This window comes from Manis javanica, chromosome 9 (assembly GCF_040802235.1).
Source record: "Manis javanica isolate MJ-LG chromosome 9, MJ_LKY, whole genome shotgun sequence".
In the NCBI taxonomy this organism is placed as follows: Eukaryota; Metazoa; Chordata; class Mammalia; order Pholidota; family Manidae; genus Manis; species Manis javanica.
The window spans coordinates 64,336,841-64,356,416 of record NC_133164.1 but is presented as its reverse complement, the minus strand read 5'-3'; the positions used below and the strand labels follow the sequence as shown (position 1 = coordinate 64,356,416).

General features: G+C 40.7%; 1 protein-coding gene across 1 annotated transcript in view; it reads left to right on the top strand.

The window, feature by feature from the left end:
- Positions 1–19,576, top strand: part of CDH2 (cadherin 2) — a 199,542-nt gene that overhangs the window by 172,854 nt on the left and 7,112 nt on the right. The window contains exon 15 of the mRNA XM_037025358.2: positions 16,018–16,182. Within this exon, the coding sequence (XP_036881253.2) occupies positions 16,018–16,182 (165 nt within the window). The remainder of the gene's footprint in view (positions 1–16,017; positions 16,183–19,576) is intronic.

Sequence of the window (19,576 nt, the reverse complement as noted above, 5' to 3'; positions counted from 1 at the left end):
ATTTGAAGTTAGAGACAATAATTTTATAGCCTAGTGTCTGTCATGGTACTCAGCTCATACGAGTTGCTCAATAAATATACAAATTCCCATCTGATTATAAAGTGATGTGAGCTTCTGTATTGCTGTGTATGTAAAGATCTGTTCAAGAATAAGAATCACCAATGGGTGGAAAATGAAGATCTTTATCATCTTGGAAGAAAATTTAGATACTGTCATAGCGAACAGTTATATGATCTGTACTTACATATCAGGCATTCTTCTAAGCACATTGAATGCTGTTATCTTTAAACCTTTAAAATGTGTGATATTCTGAGAATACCTCCACTTTTGTGATACAAAACAGAGTCTAAGGATAGTTGGAGTCTTGTGAACAAGCAACAAGTGATAGATGCAGGATTTGAATCCAAGTCTGTCTGACACCACAGCCTAAACTAACTCCTCTGATATATAGCTCCTCTCAAAATTATTTGCAAGATATTAATGTAATCCACAAAAAATCACTCTGACTTCTCTGATACAATGCAAACTTCAGGGGTAACAGTCAGAAAAAGAACCCAGAATCCTTTGGTCTTGGGTCATTAGCAGTAGCTTCAAAAGTGCCCTGTCTTAAGTATATATGTAGGCATTAGCGATAAGACTTTCACTTGAATAAGAGCAAGTTTTCATGAGCCTATTTCCTTTCCTCTCTTTACTCCTCTGAGGAAATAATACATCACTTTCTGTTTCACCAGACGCCTTCATATCAATTGTTGTGTTTAATCTTGATGGCAGCCCGTTAGTTTTCCATTTAACATTTTCATCAAGCTGCTTGTTGCTCTCAGTCTGTAACTTCAGAGCCAGAACTCAAGCCCCTATCTTCTGATTTCAGATTCCTTGGTTTGCAATACCTCAACTCTCTAATTTAGAAGAGATGTGTATTAAAATCTGTTGAAAACTTGACTCGTGTGTAAAGCTGTTTTGAATACTGACTAATTAAAGTGACTCTATAAATATACCCCAGGATTTCTTGCTTATAAGTGTCTTTGAATATTAAAATTCATGTTTGGCTTAATCCTTAATTAATCTATCCTTTCACTTTACTGAGCTATATTCAAGATAAAAAAATGTATATCGATCACATTATCTCATAAATCTTCTTTCAGTATTTTATCTTCTATGTCACTGTGCATAATTTTCTAAGCATAAACCTAAACCTAACTCAATGAAGCTTCAGTAAAAATGGTTAATACCGGGAAGGCCACCAGTCAGCCTGGACACTGCATAAAACTGGAGGCCCAGAGGCAAGAACCAAGATAGTTCTCAGCATCATAGAGTGCAAACAGGATGCTTGATGTCCCTTGATCTGGCTCTTCCTCCCCACTCCCCACCAATCCCTTTAGAAGCTGTTTCGTAAGGTTTTATTGTAGTTATTTTAGGGAAGACTACATTTATTGACTTTATCCAGTTAGACTGATGCTTGAGATCAAATGGTAAAATAAAGCTTTTGGAAGATTTATTAAAATTACCATCATAAATCTTTAAAGTCTCCTTTTTCTGACCTCTGAAGTTTTCTTTGCCCCTAGATAAACTCTTGGGCATGAATGTTTTGCTTCCTGCCCAATTCCCCAATTGTCCAAAGGTTATTCTAGAATTTTCTCTGATTGTCCCCTGTAGTCTAACTTCTTTATTTAGTACTGGTCTTCCTATTTTGTGGCCTCTTTTTGTAGGCATCCTTTTTATAGCTTTTGGTGGCATGTTAGTCTAGATCAAAAGCCTTCATCTCTGGTTGTGTTAGAATTTCCATTTGCAGTTCTCATTACAGAAAATTGTGACAAAATTACAGAATGGATTTTTCATTCTATTTTTTCCCTCATGATAGCAGGATAAAATATGCAGTGTAGGAATGCTACACCAGGAGTTTTGTCTCCCCTCCCCATAATGTGGTTCATAAAATCCATTTGCTCTCTATGATGAAGGCCACCGTCTTAACTCAAGTTAGAATCATTACTGTCCTACAAAAGCATCCGAATGAATGTCTGTCTCTGCTTTCACACTGCCATCTGTTTTTGGAAATAAGCAAATTCAGACCTTCTCAGCATGCCTGCCTTTGGGTGCTGCACCCAACCTTTGGCATGCTCCCTCCGGCACGAGGTAAAGGGTGTGGGGAAGCGTTGAAGGGTGGATGCAAGTCCCCTCAAGGTGTGAACCCACCCAGCCTGTCCAGGCACTACCAATAAACTTTCCCTGAAAGTCTGGATGATCTGTCCTGACGCCTTTTACAGCCAATTCCTTTCTTCCACTCCTCCAAGGCCAAAAGCAGCTACAGGTCTTCTTTCTCCTAGAAAGCGTTTGTCAGACCCTCATTTTATTCATAAGCCTCATTGTGTTGTCAGCTTTCTTAGAGCTGCAGAATCTGTGATTTGGTAGCTTCTCTGGCTTATTCTTGGAATTAAACCATGAATGATGAGTGCCTGTGTCCCAGCCAGAAGGAAGGCTTCTTACAGGATGGGAATGTAACCACTACTCATGCCAACCAGGAGTGTTTCCAGCCCTCTGGGAACTTCCCCATTACCCCTGCCAGGCAGGCTGCCCTCTGCCATAAGTAACCAGTACCTTTAATTTCTGTCACTGCAGAGTAGTATTACCTGGGTTTCGATGTTACTATGTAAATGGATAGATAACACGGGAGGTGCCTTTGCTGTGTGGCTTCCATGCTGAGCAGTGTACCTCTGAGACTCATCCATGCTGGAAACAGAAGCAGTTCCTTTTTGATGTGACTGACTAGTATCCCATTGTAAGAATTAGCCCCATTTTATTTATCCATTCTAATACCCTTGACATTTGTGTTCGTCCCGCTGAGTTGCCATGCATAAAACTTCTATGAACATTCTGTGTGCATGAGTTGGTGCATTTCTGTGGGTATGTGCACAGGGATTGCATTTCTAGGTCCTACAATGTGCATATCTGCAGTTTGAGCTCAATCCTGCCAGTTTTCCGAAGTGATTGCAGAATTCCACACCTCCCTTCACCATCTGTGCAAGAGTTCCAGTTGCCCAACATCCTCTCTAGCACTTGGCTTTTCTCCGTCTTATGTTTTAGCCACTCTGATGGTGTGTGTGTCTCATTGTAATTTAATTGGGATGTTCCTACTGACTAACTTACCATTTTGATATCTTTGTGATGTTTCTGTTCTGCTTGGCTACTTTCCTGTTGGGTTGGCTGTCTTTTTCTTATTGATTTGTAGGAGCTCCTTATATATGAAGGATACCAGTTCTTTGTCAGATAAATGTATTGTAAGTATCTTCTCCTATATTGTGGCTTGCTTTTTTTATTATTCTCTTAATGGTGCCTTATGATGAATAAAAGTTTTTAACTTTAAGGAAATCCAATATATGAATTTTTTCCCATTTATATCCTATTTAGGAAAATTTGTCTACCCTGAATTAATGAATCCCCCACCCCCCCGAAAATTATGTTTTCTTCATAAAGCTTTATTTTTTTACCTGTCATACTAAGTGTCTGATCCATCTTAATGGATTATTCATTTGATATAAGCTATTTACCAGAGTTCTTTTTTGTTTTCTTCCTGTATGGATATCCAGCATTGTTTACTAAAAGGGTAATCCTTCCATACAGCATTGTACCACTTATTTTGTTTGTTTATTCTTGGGAAAAACCAGTCTGTTTCATTACTGTCATTTTCTAACATGTCTTCATATCTATTTCAATAAATTCCCTGACTGAATTCATCAAGACTTTTTTCAAAATTTTAGGTGTATTTTATCATTTACTTTTTTTCCTTGGGAAAAAGAAACCACTTACTTAATACTCTTATTTCCTAAGTGAATTTAATCCAAATGCTCCCCTATTTTCTAAATAAGATGTTACTGCTTTGAATCTCAAAATCATAGTCAATTCCTGAGAAGTTCAGTTTTGTGAAATAGACTGTTCTGTTTTCCATAATTCACATGTGGATTACTGTAAGAAATTCTATTTCTTTGTGCTGTGCATTACACCTTTTTAACCACAGAATATGATGGATGTATTTTTATTAGTTTCTTTGAAGATATTATCCCTTTATAGGAGTAGGCCTGGGAAATGGGATTGGTGCCATGTTATATTCTAGACAAGTTCTAGTCAGATTTTGTTGCACATAGCTGGTATTTTATGAAGCGTGTGGTACAACATGTGGATGGAGACTGTGTCATAGGAGGCAGACATGGCTGGTCGTGATCAGGCCATGGTCTGCCTGCTGTCTCAGCTGGACGATCCCAAAGAATCACCAGCTTCTTTTAAAGGATGGGTGTGTCTTAGAGGTCAGTGTAGATGCACCTAATGGCTGGTTACAAGGCCAATCTGCAGTGGTGCCCCGAGAAGGCCGTGACTCCTGGCCTACAGCTGGCTTTGCCAAGATTTCTGTTCTTCTGCCAAGAGACAGTATCCTTCTTAAGGAGCCAACAGATTAGAAGGATAACAAAAAAAACAGTTCTTTACCAGAGAAGCCCTTATCCTCACTGCCCCTGATTAGCATCTCTGTCTGTAAAGTTCTGTGCCATCACACAGGTCACTAATTTCTTTAACAAAATAGTTAAGAAGCTTAAGAGAAGAAAACACAACCCCAGGCACCTCCGTATCGGCTTTCGTGTACTGTGCACTAGGCTTTTATCAGTGCCCGTGGTGTCCTGCTCTGGTTTCGGTCATCAGGAGACTGGGGGGCCCACCTGGGGCCTGGCCTTGGGTGTGTCCCAACAGGAGCGTTACTGCCTTGCAGGACTGTTGGCTGCTGCACAGACTCTTCTAGTGTAATGCTCGGGCTCTTTTCAGAAAGGGAGTTTCCTTCTTTATCAGCAGGGCGTTTGGTGGTTATCGAGTCACGTTTAATTACCCTCATCATTAGTAATTGTGCTCCGATGCCCTTTCGGCCAGTGGGCTGGTTGCAGATACTATATTGCTTTTAATGATCTTTGCATCTAATCCCTTCCATATTAGCATCCCTAATAAAATCAGGGTGAATGTACATTATAACCCATAGCTCACTGTTCCTGGAACCATCCCATTAGCCCCAGGATAGGAAACAGAAACTGTTAGCTTCCTGCTCTTTAAAGCTTAGACTTTAGTAGGATAGCTCTTCCACTAAATAAACATTATGGAGTGTATGTTATGTTTACCACACTCACTGGTGCTCACTTTAAGCCACCTCTCCCCAAATCACTTGACATTGTGCAACTTCATTCTCCATAATAATAGCAAAAGCTACTGTTAGGGGCACCCTACGTGCACCCTACGTGTTAGGCCCTGTACTAACTGCTTTATATGCATCACCTCATGTGACCCTCCCACAGTACAGGAAGGTAGGCCCACACGGCTAGAGAGCAGTGAAGTGGGAACTGAATCCCCTTCTACCCAAGTCCAAAGAAGGTGGTGTGTACTGTATCCTGTGCAATCCCTGGCAAAGCTCAGGCTCAACCAGGCCATTAAAACAATGCCTTTCAGAATGTCATTGGAATTTATCAGTCCCCTCCTTGAAATGGACTCTGGGATGTCCAGCCACTTCCTCTGCTCTTAACATAGGCCTTGCAAGGTTTTCCATTCCCAGGGCTTGGGGCTGACATGGGAACTCTGCATCTGTGAGGACGGTGCTGCTGCTCATGTTGGGAGGTCAGCGGACACAATGACACCAATGACAGTCAGTGGACACTGGGACCCTGGACCAGGCTGGTGGTTGGGAGCAGGCAGCATTCCGTGATGGGGCTTGCCGGCTCCACAGGCAGAGTCAGCTCATCTGCAGTGAAAGCTGATGCTGATCTGAGCTGGTCGGGCTACAAATGTGAGTGGCTAAGTGAACATCGCAAGTCCATTTTCTCTAGGTCTCCCTTGGACTCTTTGGCCCTTACATAAGGAGTCCGCTGTGTACCAGGGCTATTTTCCTACACTCGCCACTGCTGAGTGGGGTGTCACAATTGGCTAGCTTTGTCCCTCAGTCTCTTCAGACAAGACCCGGCAGTTCTCGGGCTTGGCAGGTTTCACGTGCCAGGCCTGTACTTATTCTACTGGATCCCCACATTTGGTTTCTTAAGCGTTAGAGTCTTGTTCAAGGCTAAGTTTCCCATCAGAGACAGTTCTGAGCTCTCAGAGAAAACACCTAAAGCCAAACATGGTTTGGGAACATCTGAAAGCTGGATTCTGTGTCACTTTAAAGCCACAGTTCATGCAATGGAGAGTCTGTCTGTGCAAAGCCTATAGCTGCATTTCAGTTAGCTTGTGGAGTGTAATAATTGAAAAATAATCATATACATTTTGGATCACCCTATCACTCCAAAATAAGGAAAGATCTGGAGGCCTGCCTTCTGACATGACAACTGTTGGAAACTACATGGAGTCTTCCTTCTTGAAACAGGGCAAGCAATGTTCCAATAATTTTTTTTTCATACCAGGCCAGCTTTATTGATTAACATTGTCACCTTATCCTTTATAGACACCTATTTTTACTGATTCCAATTAAATTATACAATAATTATTAAACTTTGCATTAACAGAAACATTTCTATGAAAGGGAGGTACTAGAGTGCTCCAAAACCATGAGATAGTTTTCTGTAGTACTGGTTTAAAAAAAGGAAAATAAAGTGGATTGGCCAGTATGTATTCAGCCAGATGTATTAGTTAACATGAAGTACAGTAGTGTTGACCTGCTTGTACCTCTGTACCTACACCATGCACGTCACACTTCTGTGGTTTGGTCACTGGTTCTCACCTGCCTGACCCCATTTAGCCACCAAGACTCATTTCAAGGCAGCTTCTCCTGAGGTTGGCCAAGTGTCTCTTCTCTGTGCTCCCACAGCATCCCATGTCTACCTCTATTTTGAGCCTTTGTGTGCAGCCCTGCTTCTGACCTTTGTTCTGAGGGCAGGGAATTGTCATACTCATTTTTTATTGCCATATCTAGGACAGTTCACACATCATAAGCGGTCACAGAATGGTTGGGCATGGGCCTTCTGCCTCAGTCTCTGGGTTTGCAAATCTGTCTGTGGGGTTGTTTGAATCTGGTGCAACCCTAACAACTTCACTTTCATTCTTTGAAATCTCTGACATCTTCAGGAAATGCTTATAGCTTTCTTCAATGCTGGCATTCATTATATCCTTGTTGTGTGTCAGGCACTGTGATATGCTGTTAGTGTGCATGGTTCTTATAATCTTCCCAACAGCCTTGGGAAGTGAGTACTGCCGTTAGTCCTGTGTTCAAACCCAGGTCCATGGGATTTAGAGGCCACACTCTTATGCACTGTGCTGGCAGTCATATGATAGATGTTTGATTTAGTCATCCTGGTCTATAGCAGCAGGTGTTGCTGGGTGGGACCAGCCAGACTGGGCACGTAGTCACAGTTTCACAGGTAACCACTGGTAACCTGGCTTTAGAATAGCCAAAGAGTAAGACCCAATTTATTGGTTAAACATGACTTTCAAAATTGAGCCACTTTGACATAACAAAGTTAGAATCTAGAGAAGCAATCTGAGCAGCCAAGTTACTTTAAAAAAAGGGCAAGGATACAATCTGGGCAGCAGTGCCTAAAATCTAAAATCTAGGCTAGATGCCTAGATGGAGGGATGGGGCACAGGTACAAGAAAGCCCCTTGAGACCAACCAACCTCTTCCGTATGTCGTGGAATCTTCTCTTGCTCCAGGGAGTCACTATGGACTTCTCACCAATCTCAGGAACAACCCCAATATGGTCACCCAAGCCTGACCCTCTGACTCAAGCAGGGCATGAAGCTGTATAGTTTTAACATGGTAAAACATTTGAATCTTTGAAGTAATTGTTTTTCAAAATCACTCCACTGTACATAACCAAACTAACAGATGGCTCAATCTGGACATAACTGTGGAGACCACTTTCAACATTTTTATTATTGGCTGAGACACACTCTGTTAATTATGTTCCCAAGTCATCCATCCATTTATACCCACCTGCAAACATTAGTATACATTAGTTATTGAAAGAGTGACACTGATTTCACAAGAGGAAAGTTTCACCAGGAATTGGATTCATACATTGTCATTCCCCTCTTGTATGCTGTTCTCAAAACACTTCTGGCCAAGAGACACACATTGGGGGTCTACAGGCAACATATATTCTGAACTGGTCCCAGCCCATTCCCTACTGGGCATTAAATATTTTTAATGTTCACATTTGCACATGACCTTTTATTTGCTCTTCCTGTCACTTCATGTGAATAAACACAATACTGTATGTCATTCATTTTAATATTCATTCTTCCTGACCAATCATAAGTTTACTACATTTAGTTTAAGAAGAATGGAACGTTATCAGTATCCCAGTAACAGCAGTGATAAAGACTTGAATGCCAATATGTGTTAGCACTATGCAGAGAAAGCAAGCTAGCGTGCTACGTGGTATATGCCAGAGTTCTACCAGCTGTCCTAATCCACCAACTGCCAGGTTTTGTAAGTAAAGTAGCATTGAAACACAGCCATGTGCCATGTCCATTGTTTACCGATTATCTGTGGCTGCTTTCATGTTGAGCAGCAGAGTGAGATAGAGTGTCCCTCAAATCCTAAAAGACCAGTGGAGTAAGTCTTTTGTCTAAAGGTGAATACTCGTAAGGTTAGCACAGGAAATTTACAAAATCTGCCCAAGGTCACCCAGTTGGATTGGTGGAGCCAGGATGTGAATCAAGGCACTTTGATTTCAGGATCCATCTTTTTAATCACAGTACTACATGACCTTTGCTGTATTGAGTTTAGATGTAAATTTATCTTGAACCAATGAATATATATATATATATATTATATTTGTAGCTGCAGGCCGAAGGGAGTTTAAGCTCTGGGCAAGTTCACTCTGGATTTGGTGAGACCAAAAAATGACAACAGAACATTGAGTGTAAAAAAGGGCTTATACCAAGCTTTATTCTCACAGTGGCAGGTAAAGCACCAAAATCCCATCAGCCTCCACTCCTGGCTCTGTTTCCGCTCCAGGCTCTGCTCTCTTGCCTCCCGCCTCTGCTCTTCCCCTAGAATCAGGCAGAGCTCTTTTTATAGCAGCTCAAGCAATAATGGCTTATCACCAACAGCTGTGCAAGCATGCACCTGTGCAGTAGGCTAAGTATGCATCGCACATTCACGGTGGGCAAATAGGTTAGGATCAGGAAAGGATGGAACTCACATTTTCCGTACAAGATTATATATATATATAATCATTAGGAAATTCCAACACACTGTGACTTAAACTAGTGAAGGATTTGGATGGTCTGTCACCATATGCCCAACCAAATACTGTCATTCCTTTATTACCTATTTAGGTTCCCTGAAAGATAGAATAACACATCATGTTAAGGTAGAATGACTTTGATCTTGTCTGAATGCTGACATTTGTGTTTTCTCTAAGGAGAAGTTGGAACTTTTGTGGAATATGGAGCTAAGATGCATTTAGAAGGCTATCTTCCCTCTTTATCTCCCAAGATGGGCAGTGATTGAAGGGGTTAAGAAGTGTTTGTCTTTATAAGGCTGTAACTGAATTGCATGGAAAGAATTGGAAATTACAAGCATTAGGATTAAAAAATACATTGTAGATTTCGTAAGAAACATCATCTTTCTGAAGCCCTGTTACTATGCTTGATGCTGATGCCTCCATGTAGCCGCATCCTCACTCCCTCCAGCAGAACCTCCTTCACAGCTATTTACTTTCACTTTTCATGTCTGTATAATAGTTTATATAGTATAACGTTAAATTTCATTATTTTAAAATGCATCCTTTTGAAAGACTCCAGACTCAAAGTTCTTTGAGGTCAGGTAACTGAGTCTTATGACCCAAGAAACTCTTCAGAAAGTATTTGTTGAATGAAATGTGAGTTGTATTTGTACCATTCTTCCAAAAGAAAATGCCGTAATCTTACAATGGGAAATAGGTTGTAATAAAATTTCAACAGTGCAAACCATAATTTTGTACAAAAGAATGAACCTTCAGCTCATTCAAAATTCTGAAGACAGAATTTCACAGGAATTTTAAAAGAAGCTATGACAGGTCAGCATTAAACCAGCAGTAAACCGTGGAGGCAGAAGCAATGCATGTGTGCCTTTCTATTGGGGCTCAGCTACCTCCCTTGTGGGAAGTGGAAACTGGCTATCCAGGGAGATGACAACGTGTATGAAAGCAGAGAATGAGGTCCTTCATCTGTCCCCAGTTATTTTATCTCTGTTAGATTTATGATTCAAACCAGAGAAGCTTTTAGCAAATCCTTTGTTTTGAGGGACTTTAATAATCCATAGAATCTACTTAGCTTTCCACATCATTTCACCTGTGCAGATAGTTACCATCATAACTGTATTTCACTGGGGAAGAAAATCAGGTCATAATGTAATTTGCATAAAGCTTGCAAGGGCGTTTGACTGACGTGTCAGCAATTGTATGGTAATGTTGACAACTTATCACTATTTTATTCAATTATTTTAATGCCAGGAGCTATAGAGGGTGAGATAACAATGTTCTTTCCTGCTACCTTCTATTCTTTTGTGTGTCTAAGAGTTTCTTGCCTGTGCCACAGATAACTTTTTTTTTCCTTCAGAATTTTGTCCATTTACTTTCATGTTAGCATTTCCACTTCTCCACTCAGTCTTGAAACATTAAAAATATCTACCTTATCTATAGGGGCATTTTAAAATGACCTGCCTTTGCTACCATGAAAGGAAAACTTTCTACTTGTACCAGCCCTTGCCTGGAGTACCGAGACTGGCTGGTGAGGTTCCTCACTGATTCTCACCCGCAGAGGCTGATAAAGGACCTTGAACTTTCAGTGCCCACCCCCGCCCCCAGTGCCAGAATCAGTGAAGACTCCCTTCGGATAAAGTTGGTGAGATTGTTTTAACCGACTGTGCTTAGAGAGGAAAATGCTAGGTCCCGGTGCTGAATTAGTACAGCCATCTGGAGCTCTTCTAGCACTCAGAACCCCTCCTGTGTCCCCTGCTCAGCAAACTATTCTGCATATTTTCTTCACTTGCCTAGTGGCAACAGGATACATACATAGTTTTTTGTTTCCTTGCTCTGGTGATTTCTGCTTTATCCTTCCATACTGCTTAACTGAGTCCATGACCTTGGGCAGATCATTAACCTCTCTGAGCTGCGGTAATCAACCGGATGGAACAACACCCACTGGGAAGGGTTTATGAGCTCACATGGGAGAGCACCTCGTGTAGTTCCTGACAGATCTTGAGCACGTTGGGGGTAGGGGAGCGTGGCTCCTTCTTTCACATCCTCAGAGCAGACGATATCACCTGGCACACAGTATGTCAGAATGAAACGGTAAATGAATGTTTTCATCACTCTCTCAGACCTAACTGCATGGCTTCATAAGGTCGACCAGCAATGTAGCTTCTGAAATTTTTTCCTGGGATTCCAGATTTTCAGTTTATACCGATGCAGCATTTTATTTTATTTAAACATAACCAAATGCCTTAAGGGCGATTTTGTGTTATCATTTTCTGAACCAATTACAAATCATTGCAAGTCAGTGGAATTTAACAAGAAAGGCAAAACCAGTTTTAGCTGCTGACTTCTCGCTAACTCTCAGAATTGTACCACCCTTAAGACATTTTTATACCATAAATGAAAAAAGTTTTTTCAGTTAGTTGCAATGTTTATATTCTAAAAGCCCTAATTCCATGCCTATTCTAATGGTCATTGCCAAATAACACATGTTCTAAACATTAGTTAAAACAAGATTTTCCTTGACCTTCATTTGAAAATTTTATTTCTCTAGGAAGTTAACATTGAAAAGTTTGACAATCATAAGAGAATTTTCAGACCCACTTTTTCTCTAGAGAGTTTTAGGAACCAAATAAAGGTTTCTTCTTGAATTATTTCTTCAGAAGTAAGGCCATGAACCCCAGTGACCTCGAGAATGTTTTTGGTTTCTGTAATTTGTTATAATTCTCATCCTACATGCTACAATTTGTGTGTTTAAGTAAAGCATTATGGGATTGTAAAGATGTATAATTTAGGAAGTTCACATATAGTGACCCCTTATCAAAAGGCTTAAAATTGGATCTTCAGGACAGAAGCTCTGCCTTCTCATACAAATGAATGCAGGCAGAAAAATCCATCCCACTGACCTGAGGGCATTTCTGCCCACTTCTCCCAACATCAGAGTTTTATATCCCATATTTGTGGTAGACAGGGAAAACATGACAGAGGAACATTAAGCCTCCTGTTTTAACCCAGTTTGTAGCTCCTGTTAATCAGTGGTTTTCTGCCTCATTTTTAGAACAGTGTAACTGAGGAACACTGTGGGGCCACTCACGTGGCAGTTGAGTCTCGGCACTGAGGCTGGGTTCTTTCCTTCCCTCCCCTTGTGAATTACTGCTGTGGCATGTCATGTGATCCAAGGCACATTTTTTTAATTCATCGCCCTTGTGAATATCTGGCTTAAATGTCATTGCTGAGACTTTATTCAACACATTATTTAGTGAGCACATGCTCTAAGCCTGACACGCTGATGGTGGAAGGGACTGAGCAGAATCACAGACATTTTAAGACTGTTCCTGCTCTCTGGTTCTTAACATTGTAGGAGAAGTCTGCCAAAAGAAAGATAAACACCTATAAATGAATGTGCTGCTGTGTGTCTACACCAGTAAGTGAAGCTGGCCAGGTGGAATGCTGGCCTTCCAAAGGAGACAGTTACAACCAGCTGTGGCAAATTGCTAAGTCTGAATTTAAGCTCTGTTTTGCCAAATCTTCCTATTCTCAGATCTTCCTATGCCTAAAGGTTGGCAGTTTACTAGAAAGTTTTTAAAACAACGCCGGCCCACCAAAATGCATGTGTCTTTGTAACCTTTGGCTATAGCGGGAGCTGTGTGAGAAGTCAGGGTGGCCGGCTTCTTTCCAGGTAAGGATGAGCATGCGCAGAGCCCACATGCCTCCTTTGTGTCTGCGTGTGCTAGAGAAATTCCTCTGTGTGCTAGAGAAATTCCTCTGCATTCTACAGACTTGTCACGTAATATACTGAGGACTCCCAAGGATTATGGCACCAGGTATTTAATGTGTGTTGAAGACAGTCCTCAAACATAAGATTCAATTACTTAATTTCATGTTATTCAGGCTTTTTATAAAGCATTTTACACCCTTGGCATAAAAAAATGTTCATTAACTGTCATCATATTTACCATCTGTTTTCCGCGTTCTACAAAAAGCTTCAATAATTGTCAGCAGGCCAACTTACTCCCAGTTTACCCCACTCTGGTGGTTATGCAATTAAACATGACCTGGAAAAACATGCTTCTTAGTGTGGAAGCACTCAAAATTCTCTAGATAAATCCCTCTCTTCATTTTGTTCATTCTAACATTCCAAAGGCTTTCATACCTGTTATATCATTGCACGCCTTTAATATATTCTGTAGATAACTTCTAAAATCTATAGAATTTAAAATGGAGTACATTTGTGCAAGATCAAGATGTTTTCACCCAAGCTTTGTACGGGCGATTGGAAATACGCTATCCTGACAAGAGAAAACAGTGCTTCCCATGCTTTTGCTCATGTTGTTCACCTTCGCAGAACGGTCTTTTCTCCCTAGCCTATGGGTTGTTCAAGGTCCAAATCTAACACCAGTTTTCCCCTCTGAGCAGTTCATACTTCACAATACCAAGTTCTCACCCCGTGCTGGCCGGCTCTCCTGTGGGCGCCTGCCCCCCTTTGCACATTGCCGTGTACACTCCTGAAAGCAGGGGCTTTTCCACAGTGTCTTCTCTGCTAGGTCCGCTGAGTCTCTTGGTAAGTCGTTTAGGGGAGCAAGGTCAGGATGAGAGTGTCTCAAGGAGCATATCAAGTTTTAGATCAACACTGTGAAGTCAGACACACCCAATTTGGGTTCCCTTCCTATTCACAGACCTGCCCGTGTGACCTTGGGCAACTTACTCGGCCTCTCCAAATCTGTTCTTTCATACAAAAAGGTGAACATAAGACACCCTTCCCAGATTTCTTAGGAAGTATGGCTGAGAAGACACCTACCAAGAGGCTGGTATAGTTCATGGCACAAGGCAGGTGCAAGGCCATCAGTGACCTTTCTCCCCTTTTGCTTCCTTTGTTATTTTCATCATTTCTCACATTCCTGTCCCTCCACACTCATCCATCTGGCTTGTCTCTCTAAACCCAGCCTTGTAGCTCAGACTTGGCTCACCCTCCCAGATAACTGTGCAAAGAGCATAGCTTTGAAGTCTGACAGATTAGGAATCAGAGCCTGTGTCTGTATCCTAGTGTGTCTGGTACCATAAAGGACTTACTTGGGTTTTTTGAGACTCTGTTTCCTTAGCTCTCAAGTGGGGATAAGAAAACATATGATCACACGGTATTGTCTAGAGGATCAAATGAGTGGCTGTATGTAAAACTCCTAGAACACTGCTGGAACGTGGTAAATACTCCATGTTGACTAAATCAAAATTACTGTAGAGATGCTGCAAACTTGTCTTAAGCTGGTTTAAGACAGAGATGAAGCCTGAACTCTAAGGAACACCAGAAAAATCTGTACTTTTTGTAAATGTCAACATGAAATTAGAGAGTTTTGGTTAAGCTAGGAATGTGACATTTTATGTCACCAGAATTTAGGGGTTTGAAAACTATAGCCTTTGCCCAAACAACCTAACATTTTGATGCATTTGTACATTACAGTCAGTTTCTTTCTATATTCCTGTCTAACTGGCTGATGTAAAAGCTGGAATTAGTTCTGAGAGCCCAGCCTGTGCCCAGAGCATCCTCCTCCATGGGCTCTACTCCCTTAGAGGCTGATTTTTCAAGACCTCCCCGCGAGGCTGCCTTAGCGGGGAAGCCAAGCCCCCAGCCCTCCATCCCCCCCACCCCACCCCCTCACTGGGCCAGACAGTCAGGTGTGGTGGGCCACATACAGTCTGTTGTAGCATGTTCTTCTTCTTTGCTGTTATCGTTGTTTTAAACAACCCTTTAAAAATATGAAACTCGTTCTTGAGGAAAACAGGAACTGGGGCAGCCTGGGCCTACAGGCCACAGTTCACTTACTCTAGGCGGCTGAAGGGAGAGAGGGGTGAAGAGTAGCTTGGAAACCTTGATGAACTAATAATGCCTTGCTTTAGGCAAGGAAAACAACCGTGTCATTTTTTTTTTCAATATTAAAGACATTGTAGAAGAGGAAAATTTTTCCTAGATGCTCTTAAAGTCCTTGGCTAAGTCTGAAAATTAAACTAACAAAGGGATTAATAGAAGAAAAGCCTACACATTTTATTGAAATTTTACATGTATACGGGAGCCTTCACAAGACAACGAAGAGGTGAAGAAGTGACCGGAGCAGGAAGCTGTTATACCCTTTAAACAGAGAGGCAATAAATTGTGAAGAATTGAGCAGACGAAGAGTTTGGGGCACTATGTGTAGTAAATGGTGAAGAAGTAAGCAGGAGGGTAAGGGTCCATTTAACAAGGCTTGTTTGTACAGGGTTCCTGGTCCCAGATTCCCCGTCTCTGATGGTAAGAATGTCTTCCCTCGTCCTGGAATATGGAGGGACCTTCCGTATGGGAGGTTTAGGATCTGTTTCAGGGAAGAAATGCAGTAATGGGGGGAGTCAGGGTGACCCTCTTTTTTCTGTCATTTTTAAAAAATTCCTTCAACTTAAGGTCTCTAATACGTCAAAGTGCTGTATTTTAGGGTAGTAGGTCCTGAACCCCATCAACATTAAGCTAGAACCTTTGCTTCAGTGGCACAGCTGTATTTTCTCATCAGGTTTTTAGTCATTTTGTAGTGGGACCTCGTCTCACTGCTGTTTTCCATTGGGAGCTGACGGGGATCATAGTAAAGCAGATGGAGCACAGACTGTAGAGATGAGAAACACAGAAGAAAGAGCTGTGCGAAAGAAATATTTAATCATAACATGAGAAACTCATAGTGGCAACTTTTCCATTATGTTAAATTTCACTCATTTCTATGCATTCTGGGTATGTGTTTAAAAACAAAGGTGGTAATTTTCCATCCTTATGCCCATCTCCCATGGGTTGTTGATTCTGTCTGTTGCAGGACTATGACTTGAGCCAGCTCCAGCAGCCTGATACCGTGGAACCTGATGCCATCAAGCCCGTAGGAATCCGGCGCCTTGACGAGAGGCCCATCCATGCCGAGCCCCAGTACCCGGTCCGATCTGCAGCCCCTCACCCTGGGGACATCGGGGACTTCATTAATGAGGTGCAGAGAGAGACTCACTTTCTTTCTAAGTGTGTTTATTTTATGCTGGTGGTTAGCTCCATGGAGGCCACACATTTGTTGAAATACAGCTGCATAGTTCATTAAAATACACTTGTTTTCCCTAAGCTTATCTTTGCATGAAAACAAATGTGGTTTCAGTAACAGAGAACAGATTTAATCACTTTGATCTGCCAAAAAGAGATCTGTCAGTTAATATTCTGCATTTGTAAATGACACTCATATATATTATCAGTATTAGTCACACTATCTCCAAAAGGATTTTTTTCTCTTAGATTACAAGTAATAAATAGACTAACAATGTTATAGTGTATTCTGATTTCCTTTATTAGCACTGATGAATGTAACAATGGTTCACTTTCATTTTCCTCACACTGTACCCTTCCAGTCTCACCAATGGTGAGAATTCAGTGCCTACGGACGCAATTCCACCAAATGAGATTAGTAGGAAGAGCAGCCAAATTAAATATTATGTAAGTGATTAAAATACTCATCTAGTTGAGGAGTTTTAAGAGCTTCTGTAAGAGGCAGCTAATTCTCTGTTGAATATAACAGAAATGATTTTCACTGTCAAAATTATATGGCATTCTTTCATTTCATTACTGACCGAGAGTTCTACTATATTTAATACTGAAGTTTTGAAGTAAGATCATTTCTGCTGCTTCTTTTGATCATGGCTATAGTTTTGGTGCAGTTCTTATTTTGAACATTTATTGTAAGACTAAGAGAACAATACATACTGACATTGTTTGCAAATACATGGCAGGATTTGTGTTCTGTGGCCCTACTCCCCACCCTCCCAGTACTGGTCTCCGTACAATGCGTCTGCCATACACCACCTGATAAAACTCTTATTTTCTGGGCTTCTCTCTAGCCGTGTATTATATGTACATAATCAATCTACCTTAGGGTTTTAGATGCACTTAACAGCTTGAAAAATAAAGTTTTGAAACAAAGTTGAAATATTTACCTGTCTATGCAACTATTCATTACTATCTACTCCTAAAATACATATGTACCCATTTCTGAATATATGTACTCATTTCTGTTAAATAGGTAGTAGATTAATTTGTAGTAGACATGATTTAGAAGCAGATGGAAAGCAAAAACAACACAATGCCAGTAACTCCTTCATCTGCAAAAATATGCCCTGACTTTTCCAGTTTATTTATATATGGGCCTGTGTGTGTATGTATATCTAAAACCTTTTCAAATCTGTAAGAGTGCCTGATGATTATGCTTTTAATGTAGCTCTTGTCATCACGAGAAACCGTTCAGTTATTCACAGGGCTGTCAGGTTGTATGAGAGAGTGGATCTTGAATTTGGATGTAGGAACTGGACTTTTTAAAGCAGGATTTCTAGTATGTGTCAATATTTACATGAAAAGCTATGTGCTGAACAACTGACTCAAATTAGCTCCTAGAATACAATCAGTTCATAATTTGAGGATCATCTTCATTTATTAGAAATGACTCATTTGGAAACCTTCTTGAGCTTGGTTTAGGATCATGCTTTCAGCAGATTCAGACTATTGAATATCTACTATATGTACGTAACTGTGCTAATAATAGGTAATACGTAGAGAAGAAAATAAATTAGACCTAGATTCTTTTTGTGTGTGTACCCTGCTTTGCTGCTAGCTTGACCTTTGTACCAGGCAAACATTCCAGTACCTGAAGCCTTACTTTGCCAGGCATAGGACGCCAAGGTCTGGTTCTTATTTGGTGTTCTGGTTTCCTCCCAGGCCCCTTTCAACCTGCATCTTCCAGGCCCTCAACAGCAACTTCTACCTTTAGCTCCTAGGCCCCAGCTTGAGATTCCATGCCAGATCCTGTTCCCACGCTGTCCTCTCTGCCTGAAATGCTTTTCCCTCTTCTGCTAGATATTAGTTCCTTCCTTAAGTCTTTACCAACCTAAGAAAGTCATGAAGATGGAGTGTGGGGTAGGCGCAGTCCCATGGCATCCACCGTACCTGGGACTCACCTACCTTCGGAACTTCTGTCCTGAGGTTCCCTTCTGCTTCCACTCTGAGCACCCCCATGGCCCGGGGGAAGAGGTGCATAGTGGTGTGGGGACATTGGTTTGGTGACTGCACAAATGGATGAAAGGATCATGTTTGGAAATTATTCCCCCAGTGACTACTGAATCCATGACATTGAATGTGAGAAATATGGAAGAAAATGATGACCAGATATCTGTATTTAGAAATGCCCTACCTTTGGAACAGGAAGGAAGTCTAAGGAGGTGTATAGAAAATAACTAAAAAGAAGCTCCATGGACGTGCTGGTCAGTTCAGCAGGAAATTCACAGGGCTGGAGTGTCAAATGCACACACAGATTCTTCCATCCAGGACACCTGCTGAGACTTGTTCAGCATCTTTCTATAACTGAACAGATAAAAATAAGTGCATGTAAAGTTTTAAAATAGTGGAAGGCACCTAGATAGAACTCAACCTTATTTCATAAATATATTTCAAGTGCAAACAGATTTATTTATTTTCAGGTCTTATTTGATTTAGTGTAGTACTGAATGTTCCAAATGAAGAAGAATATAGAGGTGATTATAATTGGTATGTTTTTATAGATGTAAGGAATAGGTAAGCTCATGAGAACATTTTCTAGTTTGTTTATTTAAATAATGAATAAATGTTGCCTTGAATCTCAAAAATAATAACTTCTTTCCAGTCTGGTAAGTCAGATAAAGTAAAACAAATCACACATTTTCTTAATTTCAACTACAGAATTTCATTCTATCTTGAGGTTTTTAAACATGACCTTCAGGGGTTGAAAGTTGAAACAAATTCATTTAATCTCAGCCTGCCAATAGATATTAGCATACCTCCAATAACTACTAATCCTATATATTTCTTTATCTCAGAAGTATAAAAACCAAGGGCATACTTCTGCTAAAAGACTGACTTTTGATTAATATCATTAAAAAACTTACAGAAGCTGCTTCTAGAATAACTTTCTTGAAACCACTGAAGTTTAAAACTTTTGCCTTTTTTCTCCTACTAATTAAATATAATGTGTCCTCTTTAAAATATCTTCCTCCACCCTCACAGAAGTTGAGCATTTGTTTGAGTTCAAATCCAGCTGCCTCATCGGACAGTTGTTACCTTGTATAAGGTCAAGATCCTTGGTTATAACCGCTTGGATTTCCAGTTTTCTTATATGTAAAATGAAGATAATCATAGAACCTTCTTTTAAGATTGCAAAGAGGACTAAATGAGATAATGCATGTAAAGTGCTTGGAATAGTGCCTGTCACAGAGTAAAATTTTATAATTAGTATCAGCATCATGTTAATTATTATTACAAGTTACTTTCCAGAAGTGAAACCTTTCTACTGCCCTCCATTTGTAAATGACACAAAT